Source organism: Sebastes umbrosus, chromosome 3 (assembly GCF_015220745.1).
Source record: "Sebastes umbrosus isolate fSebUmb1 chromosome 3, fSebUmb1.pri, whole genome shotgun sequence".
NCBI lineage: Eukaryota > Metazoa > Chordata > Actinopteri > Perciformes > Sebastidae > Sebastes > Sebastes umbrosus.
Window position 1 is genome coordinate 25,432,708 of NC_051271.1, and position 17,115 is coordinate 25,449,822.

General features: G+C 37.0%; 1 protein-coding gene across 2 annotated transcripts in view; it reads left to right on the forward strand.

The window, feature by feature from the left end:
- Positions 1–14,510, forward strand: part of LOC119485498 (PRELI domain-containing protein 1, mitochondrial-like) — a 15,625-nt gene extending 1,115 nt beyond the window's left edge. Inside the window, exons 2-6 of one of the 2 annotated variants that reach the window (XM_037765144.1) lie at positions 961–1,218; positions 2,620–2,845; positions 4,461–4,574; positions 5,715–5,793; positions 13,988–14,510. In XM_037765144.1, coding sequence (XP_037621072.1) covers positions 1,127–1,218; positions 2,620–2,845; positions 4,461–4,574; positions 5,715–5,793; positions 13,988–14,109 — 633 coding nt within the window. In that variant the 5' untranslated portion in view covers positions 961–1,126 and the 3' untranslated portion in view covers positions 14,110–14,510. The remainder of the gene's footprint in view (positions 1–960; positions 1,219–2,619; positions 2,846–4,460; positions 4,575–5,714; positions 5,794–13,987) is intronic. The other variant, XM_037765143.1, reaches the window with a different exon arrangement.
- The last annotated feature ends 2,605 nt before the right edge of the window (positions 14,511–17,115 follow it).

Here is a 17,115-nt window from a genome sequence, read left to right on the forward strand (position 1 = left end):
ACATGTTTTTTTTTGACAAATATGTTTATTGAAATTTTTCACATGACATAGAAAAACATACACTTCACATTGCACAAAAGGCAAACCTTCACACAACACATAAAGGTGCTTTGAATATAATGTAAGTAAGGCACATTCTGCTGTCGTACTTGCTGATAAGGTACTAAGATCACATCTTGGTGGAAAAGAAAAGAAAAAAAGAAAAATCCGAATGTACTCTCATTAAACCTAAAGATATAAATACAATCCTCTGTCATTGTATGAATTTTGTATTGTGACATCGATAGATATTGTGATAAAGAAAATCAGTTGATAAACTCTTTATGGATAAAATAACCAGACAGAAATGTCTGTTTCTGAGTAACTCAGCAAGTAAGATATAGATGGATGGATGGATGGATAGATAGATAGATGTTATTGATCCCAAATTGGGAAATTCTTGTGTTACAGTAGCAGATTAACCAGGCGATGCACATGAACAGTAAATACACAGTAAATATACATATCAACACTAGAGATAATATCCATAGTATACACAATAAAAACAATACATTATAATACACTATAAATATACCAGACTACTACAACTAGTTTAGGAAATATAAAACTGGAACATACAATAACAATAACATACTATATACATTAGCAAAGTGTGCAAGTTACAATTTTTGTTTTAAAATACAATTAAATGAGGTAGTAAATGTGCAAATTCCACATACCAAACGAAGGTACATAATCACATTGAAGGAACAAAAATCATATTAAAATACTAATAAATTGACTAATTTACATCATCAATTATTAAACAATATCAAAACAATATCCCTTTATTGTCAAACTAATTTGTTTGACAATAAAGGGATATTGTGCACATGTTATTGCACAATGTGAAAATGTAAATGTAATATTTATAATTTGTAAGTACATGTATACAACCTGTAAGTACCTTTTGTTTTACAGCGTACTGGTGGTTGATAGATTTGATAAAGCTCTTTCTCTTCTCCTTTGCTGGACTGTGCCAGATTTTGGATGGAGTCAACACCCAATTTTTCATCGTCTTGTGTAGTCGCAGCCAGGGACCTCAGGGTTCGGGATTTGTGCAGTCCTGTACATCAGAGAGAGAAGAATGGTCAAGTATTTCTGTAACAGCACAGACATCAGGAGTACGTGGGACCATGTTGTCTCTGCTTTTTGGCAGAGGTACCCTAACCCATTCAGGTAACATAATATTTTTATTGTCAGTATTTATCATAGTATGATGCTCATAATAAGGCATGTGGTGGGCGACAAAAGGCAACACAGTCTTTAAGATATTGTAGTTTTTAGTAGTACAGTGCCTGAAATTAAAATAATGACTCACAATCATACTTGCTCAACTTGATCTAGACATGAGTCACCAGAAAAGAGGGCAAAACAAGACTACATTGTGAACATTTGTTTGTCATTAGTAACCGCTTTTAATGTGATATTTCACCTGCTACAGTATTTTGCAACCAACTTCATCATAAATATGATGAACAATGGCGATTTTCAGATCGGTATTGATGGATTAGAATTCAAAATTTCACTTTGCGATTCACATGACAAAATCACATCATTATGGTGTAAATGTTATTAAAAACTCAACTCAACGAGATGAAGTGAAGAGCGTTTTTCGACCTGCAGGAATCTTGTGATCATGTTGACTCATTAGGGTGGAGTGTACTGTTGAATCCTGCTATACGATTTAGGTGAAATTTATGTGCATTATTTTGCATTTGTGAACCTACAACTAAAAATAGCACGTAGTCATGATTAAGATAGAGAACTGAGAAAACACAACAGAGAAGTAAAACTAAGTTTAGCATATTTGTAGTTGTGTGGTCAATCTGTTCTATTTGCTTTATGACTTGACCTAACGACATCTTGAGAGAATCTTTGCTCTATAATATCTCACAAACATCACAGTGGCATTTTGTGCACTAAAAGTTGCACCAGGACCCAGAAAAAACACCACACATACTTATTTTCTTTTAATTGACTGTTTGAACAGAACTGAAATGAATCACAAACAGATATGAAATCTGAAAGTTTAAGGATAGGTTCACATTTTTTCAAGTCACTCACCTACATGTACATTGACACAGTTGACAGTTTTTGCTTGCTGTAATCGTTGCTAATATTAATACTGGCCATTAAGAGATCCCTTTCTAACATGCTTCCAGTGGAAAAGATGGCAAAAATATATTCCAAACTTGAACTGTGAGTTAGTCAAAATAAAGTGAGTATCCTTCAAAGTTACTGTGCTTTTAGTACAGAATCTCCTCCACGTGTTTCCACAGTGTTTCCTTCTGAGCTGCAGTGGAGGTATAGTAACACAAAGAGGGGAATTCAGTACAAAAAAACAATTTAACTTTGGAAAATATCCACTTGATTTGTCTAACCCAGACTACTGAGGCCTCGTATAAACTTAAAATACATTTTGGAATGAAGGACTGCTGATTTTTGAAAGGGATCTCTCAGTGACCAGCATGAACAGGAGGAATAACTAACTGTTTAAGTGTATATGTGAGCACCTGACTATTGTTTAAAGACAGACCTAATGAGGCACACATGGCTGTATGTTTTTGTATCCACCAGCACCCATGTTCTCTCAGAGGACGTTGTGTACCGGGAGATAACCGCGGACCACCGGCTCCTCACCAGACGCCTCCTGATGAAGACCAATCGGCTGCCACGCTGGGCGGAGTGTCTCTTCCCCGGCGGCATGTCTCGCTCTGTTTACATCGTCGAGGACTCCATCGTGGACCCCGTCAACAGGAGCCTGACCACCTACACCTGCAACCTCAACCACACAACTCTCATGGTGAGGGGTCTGATTCTCCGTGGTTTGTTGCTTTTAGTGTAACATTTCCCTGTCTTTTTTTTGTACCTTTTTTGCAGCGAATTTCCCATAAGTCTTTTAATTATTTATATATATATATATATATATATATATATATATATATATTTTTTTATATATATATATATATATAGCAGCTCCCCTCGGCTTTACGGAGCTTTATAGTGAGTTCCAGCTCATTGTTTTGTTTAGCTGTCCGATCTGCAACTTTACTCTTTTGGTTCACTCTCAATGTTCTCATGGCATCATTTTCGCTGCAGCAGGCAGCTGTTTACAGCTAAAAAGCTCTCACAAACCCACCGTACGATACCCTCTCAGCACCAAACAGCAGACAGACACATTTAACCACGAGCTGGTGAACATAGTGGAGCATTTAGAAGCTAAAGAGTCTATCACATGACAGCAAAAACAGAGTGAATATTGGTCAGAAATACAACTCCAAATGAATTATAATGTTGCTCAGTAATTGCTGGATGTGTAGATAAGCAACTGTTTGCTAACAAGGTTGTTACTTCGACTTAAAAGGTGATGACATATATCCGTGTTGTGTCCATAGCTGCCCCCAAGTGGCCAAAATAAATAGTTTTGCTGATCTCCAGTGGTTTACGTTATCACATTGCTTCAGTGATATAGGAGAGTACTGACATCTGACATCACTGTTGGATGTCATTACAGGCGCAGTATTGCATACCTCTTACCACACTCAACAGTGTGTTAAATTCTAGCTGAAACAGATTTGTACAAGAGATTTATATTTTCTACATTTCAAAATCAATTCACAAATTCATAAAAACAAGATCATGGTCATTAGTGTTGCGTTTCTCCTCGCTTGATAATACTGTAAACTGTGTTGGCAGAGTAGAAAAGACAGAACTGTGTGCCACGATTGCCCCGTGCAGTCAGGTGCAGCAGGAAATATTAATTCAACCAGCCTGATCTTCAAAGGAGGCGAGTGTTTTGAACGCAGCTCAGATTTAATAATCTCCCAGACCTTGACATGACTTGTACATTATGCAGCTTTAAGGTGTGCTATTTTCACACTCTCACTGCTGTACACTATACGCTAATGCAGGATGGATTTATGCTAATCGTGTTTTTAATCTACTGCTGTTTGAAACACAACATGAAGTTAAGCTAACTAACTGGTCGTGATCAAAGAAATTGTCTGATCAAAGCATCCAAACAAATTGCAAAAATTCCCAAATATTCCCACCTGTAATTTGCTGTACTCGTTAGTGATATATTATTAGTTCAAATATACTCTCATTAAACCTGACAAAAAAGCTTACAAGAAAATTCAGTTTGTGTTGTCCACTGTCATATAAAGTGGCGAAGATCATGCAGGAAAAGTCGATATATATATATATATATATATATATATATATATAAATATATATATATAAATATATAAATATATATATATATATATATGTTTCTGTGTTTTCATTATAAATTAGCTGTTAAGTCCCTGAAATGTTGAAACTGTACATAAAAAAAAAAACATTTGTTCCAAACTCATAAACTGTGTGACTTTGACCTTTACTTTATTTGCTGTCACTTATCTCTTCCCCCACGTCAGTCGGTTGAAGAGCGTTGTATTTTCCAAGACTCAGCGGAGCAGCCATCCACCACCCTGCTGAAACGAGAGGCGTGGATCTCCTCAAACGTTTACGGCTTCTCCAGACCTATTCAGGTACTTTGACCCTCTTTGTGCAGTGAGTAATTACTAGGGTTGTAACGGTACATCGATCTGGATTGATATATCGATTCATTGATCAACGATCCAATACATTATCGACACAAAGTGAAAACATCCATACATATCGTCATCTTTAAGATATGCCTTTATTTTGAAATTCTTAACTGATTTAAAAAAAAAAAAAACATTTGCACTTAAACATGAGAAATGTGGCACTTTATAGTTTACGGCAGGAGGTCTAATTTTATTCTTTTTATTAAAAATAATAGATTGTTTTCATTTAAATTTCATTTTTCATTTAAATGTCTGGAAGAGCCCAGCAATAAGACTGTCAGTTTTTTTAGTTTCACATTTTAGTTTCTTTTTGTGAGGTCATATAAATATCACTGATTGCGTTAAATATATATGAAATATAATATTGTCTTATATCGATCGTAGGCCCCTGAATTGAACCGGATCGAAATCGTATCATGGCAGACTTTGTGATATCAACAAATATCGTATTGTTGTCCAAAGAATCAATATAATATCATGTTGTGAGGAAACTTGTGATTTACACCCCTAGTAATTACCCATGCTTAAATCAACATGTTAAACTATTCTAAATGTAATGTACATTTTCATCATATTCAGGTTTTTTTTGAAAAGAGACATTATGTTCTTTACAATTTATATAAGTTAGATATGAATTCATCAGTATAGAGGTGTAATAGTAGTAAGATAGTAGCCAAGGACACTTAGATTTATTTTCAATCATCTACTTTTATCTATCCTGTAGTGTAGAAATATATATTTATGCTTCAGTTTAAGTGAATACATTTTTTTTTATTCTAGAGGGTAACTTTGAGAGTCCTATTTTCAAGGCCTTAGCTTGATTTGTAGGTCATCGTATGGGCATCAGAGGCGTGGGAGCCTGTGTGCAAATGCCAAAATAAAGAAGTGGGAGATAAGAAGGGAGAGGTGAAAACGGTGCCAAAAATATGTCAACCTAAAATTGTTATTAGTAGATGTGGAAGATGCCAGGCTTGCTTTGATATCCCCAGAGAAAAGGAGAGAGAGGACTGTTAGCAAAGTGTTTTTATTTTTACATGTCTCACTCATGTAGAGCCATTTCCTGTTCTGTCTTTTTCCCAGGAGTTTGGATTGGCCCGGTTCAAGAGCAACCAGGTGAAGGCCATGAAAGGGCTGGAGTACGCACTGTCCAACTTACAGGGTACGTACACGTCAGCAGCAGAAACGGGAGAAAAGTGCAAGGGAACGAGAAGAGGGAAACAAAACAGTTTATTTTTAACTGTTGCTATTTCTGGAGAGGAGAAACTTGTCTGAGAAGTAGGGCTTTCTTTCCTCAAAACGTTAGACTGTGACACATTGCACACTACTAATTGTGATGTGTTTTCATGAATCCGGTGCCTCTGACATTAAAATGTTAACGTTTACCCTCCCAAGTTTGAAGCGGTAATCACTCTGGCATTGGAAAGTTGTCAGCATTGCCTAGAAATTTAGCCCTACGTGTAGAAACAGGTTAATTAGAGCAGCCTCAAGGTCTAGTTGTTGTTGCTTAGAAATACCACGTGACTGCAGAGGGATATGAAACCATGGCAACTACCGTGACAAACAGCTTGGACGTCTGAATTTAGACTCAGACCAAAACAATTTAGGCAGTCAGTGTTGCATAAACAAAATACTGTGGAGCAGGCTGTATTAAAGTCATTTAAAAAAGGCCTATCCCCGAGAGACGGATAGAGGAAACCTGATAACATAAACATTAAAAAAAACAACTTGAGGCTAATTAAAGGGTCTGTCTGTAAAATATGGGTCTCCAGTAACAAAAAGTGGCAGCTGTCGAAAACGACGGTATTTGCAAAATGTCCGTCACAACTACGGCTGAAACTAACGATTCTTTTCATTATTGATTAATCTGTTGATTATTGTCTTGATATAATCAATTGTTTTGTCCATTAAATGTCAGGAAGTAGTAAGTGCTATTAGTACCCCGGTGTCAGTAGCCAACAATACCATTTGCACCTAACTCGGGCACACATTAGATACTGGATGTGTATATGTACGGTTTGTATATTTTTTCCTAAACCTAACCAAGTAGTTTTGTTGCCTAAACCTAACCAAACCGCTACTGAAAACTGAAAATAATCAATTAAAAAACAGAAAGTAATAAGTCAACTTAGTGAAAAACAGGCTCCTCATGGGACTCGAATACTCTCCAGGGTGAAAGTCCTGAGTTTGACGCATTCCTCCACCACAACCTACTCCTTGCGTGTACTTTGTCGCTCATTATATTACTACTACTACTATTACCGGGTGTAAATAGCCGAATAGCTGCCGTGCGACTTTTCTCACCCAGGTGGAAATAGACACTGTAAAAAAAAAAGTCTCTCAAATCTCCCAAAACCCAAGTTTACACATTCAAATGTCTTGTTTTGTCCAACCAATAGTCAAAAAACAAAAAGACATTTAGATTAATATGATAAAACTCAAAATAATAAAGTTTTAAAACTCATTTTTAATGGTCAGAGTGTTGAATTTAAATCACAAGAAGCCATTAGGTGAGAAATATAGTGCCTAGTTTGGGTGTGGGCGAGTGACGAGTGAGGTTTGTGTGTTGTGCTACAAACTGTGTTGTGCTGATGCAGCGTACTGTTGTCTGAAAGGACATTGTTGTGATTCTGTCCGACTGCCCTTTTGTTGATGGCACTGCAGGGATTGGGATCAGGCTGAGCGTTGTGGTGAGTATATTAGCAGTCAGGGGCATCCATCTGCCATCCCAGGCCTTTGCCCAGGGTTGTCACATGGTGCCATGTATGAGCCTCACGCAGTAGACTGTGTAGCTAAGCTAGTGACTGTCTCCCCTTGTGTGTGTGTGTGTGTCTATGCAGATGCACACACATATTTGTCTTGAAACTCTAAGTAAACGTGACTCAAAAGTTGCTCTAGCATTGGTGTAGAGGTAGATAGTGTTTAGTTTAGTTGACCCTAAAGCCATTTTTGTTTGAGATAAAATATCTGAACCCTATGGTCCAAAATGTGGCGTTTGTTGTTTCACATTGTTCTCTAAACTTGGACTTTTTAGTTACAATCTAGCTGAATTAAACTTTTAAATAACTGCGCTTTCACAAGCCAACATTTAGTCCGTTTTAATCAAACTCTGGTTTGGTTCGTTTGGGCGCTTGTGAACGCAGTAATCGTACTCTGGTGAGGACCAAAACAACCGGTCTGAGACCACTTGCGAGAGGTGGTTTTGGACAATTTGAGAACATTAGTGCGGCAACTAAGAACTATTTTCATTGTCGATTAATCTGTTGATTATTTTCTCCATTAATCGATTAGTTGTTTGATCTATAAAATGTCAGAAAATGATGAAAAATGTCGATCAGTGTTTCCCAAAGCCCAAGATGACCTCCTCAAATGTCTTGTTTTGTCCACAACTCAAAGATATTCAGTTTACTGTCATAGAGGAATAAAGGAACCAGAAAATATTCACACTGAAGAAGCTGGAATCAGAGGATTTAGACTTTTTATTTCTTAAAAAAATGAATCAAACCGATTAATTGATTATCAAAATACTTCCCGATTAATTTAATAGTTGACAACTAATCGATAAATCGTCGCAGCTCTAGAGAACATACAGAATATGCTAAATAAAGTCCACAAAAATAGTGGTGTTTATAAAGTAATTATAGATAAACTGGAGAAGGGATTTGTTCCAACAGATCAGTGCAGATTCAAAGTGAAATAACGTAAACAGCAATATTTCAAAGTCCGCGATTCCCTGCATAGACGTGGCAACTGTCAAGACGAAAAAGATAAATTCAAAAACAAACCAAAAGTGCCAATTTGTCTCTGATTCAGACTGAACAAACGGACTATGGCTTGTGAAAGTGCCCTAGGAATGTGTCCCCCTCTACATTGATCAATATTTTGATATTTAGGGTTGTACTGAATACTATTTTTGGGGCTTCAAAGCTTCGGTGAGAAATATTCAAAGGTATTCGAAGCTTCGCGGAGCAGCATGGCAGGCTGACATGTTCTTCTGTCTGTCTGTCTGTCTGTCTGTCTCCATTTCCGATATCCGTCTAATAATAATAATTAATGTTGAATATGAATAATGATGTGGGATTATTCCTTATTTCATGGGCTGTTTTGGGATTTATACATTATCATTACATGCTTATATATAAATTTTTTTTTTTAAAACAAAGCTTTTGAATACTGATTTTTGAGGTTGAATACCATGGCAACGGTTGAAGCTTCGAAGCATTCGGGTCAGCCTTATTAATATTTTTTTTACATGCACCTACCAGTATGCTACATAAAGTTTTGCATTTGTTCTCGTGTTTTGCACACGTTACATTTACACTGAACAAATCATATGTTATACAGTAGAGGCAAACCTTTGTGACTTTGAAAATAGTGTCAATTACTACGGTCTGCCATCGTATGGCAGTATAGTCAATAATACATGCATGGCACTGCACCTGTGTCTGTGTGCCTCTACCGTCAGCTGATCTGGATGTTGAGCTGAAGTTTATTCTTTTTATTTCCTGCCTTTTATAGATGAGATTGACTGTTGGATGGATACAATGCTCATCTCGTAGCACCACATAGAGTATTTTACATTATTGGCATAGCAGCCATCTTCTGAAGTCTTGCTGTGAATACATTTAGTTAATTCAGTTAATTAGCATCCTAGCTCCAGGAAGGCCTTGAGTAAAAGCTGATGCAAAACTATGAAACTCTGAAAGTTTTCAGAGAAACTGGTACTCATAATTCACATTAGTAAAATGAGTCAAAAGTACAGCTCAAAGTTATTTGGTGTGCGTGTTTTAGAATTACAAAAACAAAGACTTGTGAATCTCAGCATGAGAATATGGTTTCAATGAAACTATATAGAGACAAATAATTGATAATATTCAACTATCAATACCTAAATAAAATTACAAACAGCCTTTCTATTTCTATTCCCACATTGTTCTGCCAGTGAAGTTCATGTGGTTGCTGCTTCCTCTCTGATCACTGAGTCTGCTTCTACAGTTCATATCACAGTTTGCGTAGAGCGGCACCCAGCTCATTACTCAGTTCTTCCTCACAATCAACCCTTGATGTCATCAGGAAGTTAACATGGTATGGCTACTGTGATAAGAAATGCCTGATTGGGGAACCAGGAACAGGTTCTAAAATGTCTTAAAGGACCAGTGTGAAACATTTATTAGCAGAAATGTAATATAATATTCATAACTATGTTTTTATTAGTGTATAAACACCCGAAACTAAGAATCGTTGTGTTTTCATTACATTAGAAGGAGCCCTTCTTATCTACATAGGGAGCGGGTCCTCTTCACAGAGTCCGTCATTTTGCTCCACCATGTTTCTACAGTAGCCCAGAACGGACAAACCAAACACTGGCTCTAGAGAGAGCCTTTCACGTTTTTACGTTACCTGAAGGTCATCGTAGTTCTCCAACAGGCTTGTGAAACTGCGGTAACGTGAGCTGCAGAGTACAAAACCGTGGTACCGCCAGTCGCCATCTGACTTCCATTGCTCCGATATTATTGTAAGGATGGCCTCTGAGAGAGGCGAACAGCGCTACCGCAGTCTTGGAAAGGGAGGAATGAGTGGAGGGGTACTCAGTTGGTTGCAATCTGCAACCACACCACTAGATGTCGCCAAATTCTACACACGGCCCCTTTTTAAGTTTGACAAATGTCAGCTTTCACAAGTAATTACATTATCTTGAATTTAAATGTATGAGGTCTTGACTTCAACAGACTGTGTTTTTGTCAGAATTACGTTTCTTCAGCATCAGGATCAGATGTTTTATAGCCTGTAAATCTATAGTCAAATGAATACTAACCTGCTACACTTACAGTACTACTAAATAAACCCAGCTCCCTTCATAGCTTTAGACTGTTATTCTCAGTTACAGAGAGAAATCCAAAACAATCCTGTAGTTCCTACTTTACAAAGCCCTGTGCAAACACAACTAGTATCACAGATTTAACATTTATGGAGCTGAATGTACTTCAACTATCTGCCAGTATCCACTGCTTAAATCATACATTCAAGTGATAATTATATCAGTTTGATGTGAAATATCACAATTTATATAAACCTAGGAGAGAGAGCGATAACTGGTGACTCTGTGTGCTCAACCGTAGATCAAAAACGTGTCGGGTGCTCTTGGAAAACGGGGAAAAAACAGGAAGGCAATCCAGGCTCTCCAAAAACTAAGCGGCAACAAGGAAGGAAATATTAAAAAGCCTTTATTTGTTAACTACCCTGATAAAGACCTACAGTGGTTGGAACATGTTGGCTTTTTTAATGACTTAGCCACTATAATAAAGGCTAATATTTCCTTCCATGTTGCCACGTAGTCTTAGTTTTTATTGTGCCTGGATTGCCTTCCTGTTTATCCTGATATAAACCTATTTATAGCACCACGTAACACCAATTGTATTTGTCATAAACTGTAATACAATGAATCACGTAGTGTCTGAGAAATCACCTCCTGTAAGACTGCAGTGTCTGTTTTTTCAGACATTGCCTTCAGAGGAAAATAAACACCTAAAACACCCCAGAGACTATTATGGGAATGCCGAGATTTTTCTGCTATTCTGAAAGTACCTGAGGGTGGATTTGAACCTTTATTTTAAGGTGCTTTCATACAAGCAGTGAATTCAGTTGCTTTTTCACTTTCAGCAGAGTCAATGGGGCGTCTGTGAATCAAACATAAACAAGAAATCAACTTTAGTGAGGAAAAGGAAACATGTTCGGACCAGTTTGACAGTTACAAGTGAGATCTGCTGCTAGTACGTCACCCCTCAGCTGGTTTAATTTTAGTAAGGGCTGACATCACCTCCCAGTAAAACACACATTCGGCATTTATTGAGGCATGCAGGGATTTTTCATTTTGTTTATGCAATTAAAGCATTTTGTTTGTTTTTGATTATTATAATGTAGAAATTAACTGTGTAAGCAGGTAAAGCTTTTAGTTTGCTTTGTATCTGGCCCCAGATTTACTCCCTCCCTCCGGTTATTGTCTGTCTCCAAACGTGAAAAGGTTTCTCCCTCTGCCAGCATGCAGGAAAAACACATATCTACTGCTCTGTCTGAAGGAAGCAGCTCGTCTCTGCTCTCTTTCCGTCTCTCTTAAGGTCTAGGTAAACAGCTCTGTTGTGTTGTGATTGTTGTTCACAAGTGAGGTACTTCAAGTTTGAGCATTCACAGTGAGGTCAGACACAAATAGACTGTGCAGCCCCGTGGCAGTGACACCTATGTAACAGCATAAAAATGTGGGTGTGCTCACTTCAAGACTTTTTCAAAAGCATTTTCTCTTTTTAGAGGAACTCCATAATAATTTAGGTTCTGTCATCTTTCATATCATTATGTGAAGCCTCTCCCAGGCTTTAACCTCTTTACATAAATGTGGTGGTAACGGCACATGTTGGCCTCGTGTCTGATTAAGCATCAGAGTCATACTTAGGTCGGACCTAGTGACATGTATGTGACACTTTCAAAACGGCACAAGTCTGAATTGAATGCCACCAGATTAAGGTAAAAGCTGCACACCATGTTCACCCAGATAACAGGTTTTATAACAATCCTACAGATGCTCATTCAGGGTGTGTTTCAGGTACTTATGTGGACATATCCTGCAAGTTTGGTGACATTTGCCCCAACGGTTGTAGAGTTAGGTCTATTGATGCACTGAGCCACGCCCTTGTGAAGTTCATTGGTCAATATCTTCTAAACACAATGAGATATCAACAAGCTTGGGATAGCTTTTGATCAGCTTAATCCAATTATTGTCCACAGAAAATTTGGTACAATTCAGAGTTACGGTTCAGAAGGAGATGACAATAATGTATTTCAAAAAATTCCAAATGGCGGAAGATGTAGTCAAGCGGACTTTAGTGGTCCGAGAGGCTTTTTTGTAGAGTGAACGGAGATGGATGTCTGTAGCAAGTTTTGTGTAAAACAGACTTACGGCGTAGGACTTACGACTTTTAAAAGTTCAAAATTTGACCTTTAATTAGCGCCCCCATCAGGCCGATCGGGGTCACATTTGTTGAGCAGCATTTTCACACAACTTCCAATCATTGGTGTAAATTTCATGTCTGTGATGAACCTCCTCACAGGAACACATTTCTGAAGAAAAACAAAAATCAGCATAAAAACAATAAGGTTTGAAACACGGTGAATGAGCAGATTTGACATTGTTAGAGAGATTCTTCTCATGTCAGATCACTCAATAAAAATAAATTTCCCTTCGCAGTGCGACTGGGACAAAAGAGATTAGAAAAATAAACCTTGTACAACCACAGTAATACTCAGAGACCAGCTGTCCACCTTCTTATATTTTCCTTTCATTCATGCCAACATCATCAATGAATAAATGAACATCCAGCCAAACTCAAAAACAAGTTCCAGCCTGTTTTTAGAGCTGTCAGACACAAATAAAATAGGCACGCTCGTTGATTAATTAAGCCTTCAATATGAAAAGAAAATACGTTTTAAATCCAGTCACTGATACCAGTGGTGGAATGTAACTAAGTACTTTTACTCAAGTACTATATTTCAGTACAATTTTTTTTAACTTTACTTGAGTATTTCCATTTTATGCTTCTACTGCACTACATTTTCGAAACAAATATTGTGCATTTTACTCCACTACATTTATCTGACAACATTAGTTACTATTTGCTTTACAGATTTTGATTATTAATATATAATCAGCTAATATTTATGATGTATTATTATAGGTTAAGCTACCCAGCAGTATATAAAATAGTTGGAATTAGCTCCACCTTTACTATCTGCAGTATTAATGATGAACACATTAATGCATCAGTAATTACAATCCGGTGATATAATATATATATTATTCTGAAATGGGACATTCTGCATAATGAGTACTTTTACCTTCGGTACTTTAAGTATATTTTGATGCTAAAACTTTTGTACTTTCACTTCAGTAAAATGTTGATTGCAGGACTTTATTACTACTTTATTACTACTTTATTACTACTTTATTACTACTTTTACTGAAGTAAAAGATGTGAGTACTTCCACCACTGACTGATGCAGCCTGTGGGAGAACGTATTTGTTCCTGTTATTATACTACTAAACTTACCACTGTTTACGAGCTGTATTATATTTTCTCTCATGCACCAGGTGCCAAATCCAGTATCTCCCGCGGGGCTTTTTTACTATAATTATCTTGTCATGTCTGAACAAAGCCGTCAAGAACATTTATGTAAATGTCACATCCTGTATGTCTGAACAACAAAAAGGTGTCACTTTAACAGCTTGATGAAGCCAGCAATGTTGCATATCTGAAAACGTATTGTTGTTGTCCTCGTTCTGTCCTGTCTGTCCCTCTGGACGCTCACAGGAGAGACGCCCCAGCGGCTGCTCAGGGTCACGGTGAAGGACGCGTCGGAGAAGGCCAAGGAGGCCGCCAAGAGCCTGGCTTCAGCTGCTGCCGTCCCACAGAAACCCCAGCAGTACGTCTGACGGGACAGTCTGTACAGGTGACATGAACTCAACACAATGCCTTTTGATCATCGCCATCGTCTCCACTGGACTGGACTTTTCTGGGATCTCGGCGTTTATTCTTCTTCCGTATATGAAGCGGCCTCTCTTCTCTACGGCTGGACTTTTATCTTTTTTCTGTCTCTGTTGTCAGCTTTCTGTCTTTGTTAAACCTCAGGTCCTGAAACATATTGCCTTTGTGGAAACGTTCAGATTTAACGCTGTAACTACGTCAGGTTTATATGGAGGACCACGAGAGTCACGTAAATAGTAATAGAGCATTTAGTTGATTAATAACTAATTGTACAATAAAGATAGGCATTAATAAATGTGATTACAAATTAATTTATTGATTGTACAATAAAAATAGGTATTGATGAATGTGTTTACAAATTCATTTATTAATCTATGAATAAATGGACAAAATTACAAAATATTTTATTTTTTTGACATTTAAATGGGCAATAAAAAGAAGAATTATGAAAATAATTTAAAAATGAAATATTAATCCATCAATAAATAGTTCAAATTAAAAAGGGATTTACAAAAACACCATTAAAAAAAGTTAATAAGTACATAATTTAAAAAGACATTAATTCATAAAGAAATTAAAGCCGCAAGCGGCATTACGCGGGTTGTAGCTATCGCCCGCTCAAAGCGCCCCCTAGTGGTCGATTTGAATGAAACTTTCAGCAGATGTTCCAGCTACTCTTGTGATCATTTGCTGCAAGTTTGGAGATGATGGGCCAAAGGCTTGTGAAGTTAGGTCTATTGATGTGCTGAGCCCGCCCCTTAAAAATGTATTGGTCAATATCTTCACAACACAATAACATATCAACAAGCTTAATGCAACTTTTGATGAGCCTGGTCCAATAATGATTCGCAGAAAATATGCCAGCAATCAGACCTACGGTTTAGGAGGAGATGTCAAAAATGTGTTTTTCATAAAATCCAATATGGCGGAAAATTTTGCCAGGCGGACTTTAGTGGTCCCAGAGGCTTTATTGTAGATCACACGGAGCTGCACATGTGTGTCAAGTTTCAAGTCTGTCGGACTTACGGTGTGCGGGGCGTGGCCTTTCCAAAATCGCATGTTTGGGCGTTAATTACAGCGCCACCATGTGGTCGATTGGGGTCATAGTTCTTGAGAAGCACATGCACATCATTTCCAGTTATTGTGCCAAGTTTCATTTTTCTAGCTCATTCCAGCTCACGGCAAATTGAGCCGCGGCATAAGACAACAAAGAATAAATAAACCAGCACAAACTCAATAGGGTTATAGCCCTTTTAGGGCTACAACCCTAATAATGGAATTTAAAATTCTATTTGACTCAGCAAATCCAAAAGTTAATACATTCAGTAAAAGCAGCGGGGAAATACTAATGCAAATGGGAAAAGAAGTTGCCCTTTTTAAATGGCTGATTAAAACCTGTATTCTTAATTCAATTTGTGAATCCAGTTATTTATTTTTTAAACTGCATTTTCAAATAGAATTTTGAATCTTTATTGTACAATGAATAAATTAATCTGTAAGATAGTTATTAGTTATTAATCAATTAAATGCTCTATTACTATTTCTGTGTGGTCCTCCATAGGTATAAACGCACATTTTCATGTCTTGCCATATATGTAATTTATTTATTTTAATTTATTAGGCTTATTTTCATGCAAAATTATGAAACTCGTCTGGAACAGTTTGGCATATTGGCCTTCAAGGGATATATTATTAATAGCAGGGCTGCCCCCTCTTAGTCGACTAATCGATCGTTTTAGTCTTAGTCGACTAAGATTTCTTTAGTCGACTAAGATTTTTTCATGCTGAATGAAACTTAGGAGCACATCTCTGGTAAACACAAGATTTAAAGTGGTGCTTTTGTTTGAGAAAGTTTCCCAGATCTGTCGATTAAATCAGCTAAATGATTAGTCGCCAAAATCATATGAGTGTTAGTCGACTAAAAATGTCTTTGGTTGAGGACAGCCCTAATAGAAATGATTATTATCATTGGTCCAGCTTAAAGTTCACATCAGACCAAATCATAATACTGTGACTGTGTAGTTTTAATTAAGCTTAAACAAGGAAGGACATGGATTATGATTTGATGGTTGCATGCAAGGGTTATATAAACAGTATTATTATATTAGGGTTGATTTCCTCATGATTTCTTCCTTATTTGACATTTTCTGGGGTTGAGAATGTACTTCCCACTTTCAAGCACATCATTACGCTGTGTGAGTTACCAGTTGACGGCACACAATGTATTCTGTAATATTGCGCACACAATATTTCTATTTTAATAAATGCTACTGGTTAGTCAAAGCCAGAACGGCCTGTACCAAAGCTTTGATAATCACAAGTGACTTCTATCAAAGAAGTCAGATTGAGCAAAGTTTTCACATCTCTGTGCTCAGGTTTACTCTGAAGTGTGATGAGCCTTTAACTGAATGAATGTGTCACTGAGGTGCGTTAGTGAAAACATGCATGTTGACGTGAAGCTTAAGTAGCGAAGAAGATGATGATCTATTATTGTAAAGATATCAGTGATTGCATTCCCTTTTAGATTTGGATTTTTGTGCTCCAAGACTTGAATTATAGATCAAAAATTATATTATATATACATATATATATATATTCATATCATGTATTTTGAAGGATCGTTTAGCATTAAGCATTTGTGATAGGATGTATATGTATATTTATTTTAACCAGGTAGCAAGATATGTAAAAACAGTATCTATGGGACTTTTGTAGAGCTGCATCAATTAGTTGTCAACTATTAAATTAATCGCCAACTATTTTGATAATCAATTTATTGGTTTGAGTATTTTTTTAAGAAAGAAAAGTCTAAATTCTCTGATGCCAGCTTCTTAAATGTGAATATTTTTCTAGTTACTTTACTCCTCTCTGACAGTAAACTGAATGTCTTTGAGTTGTGGACAAAACAAGACATTTGAGGACATCATCTTGGACTCTGGGAAACACTTGATAAA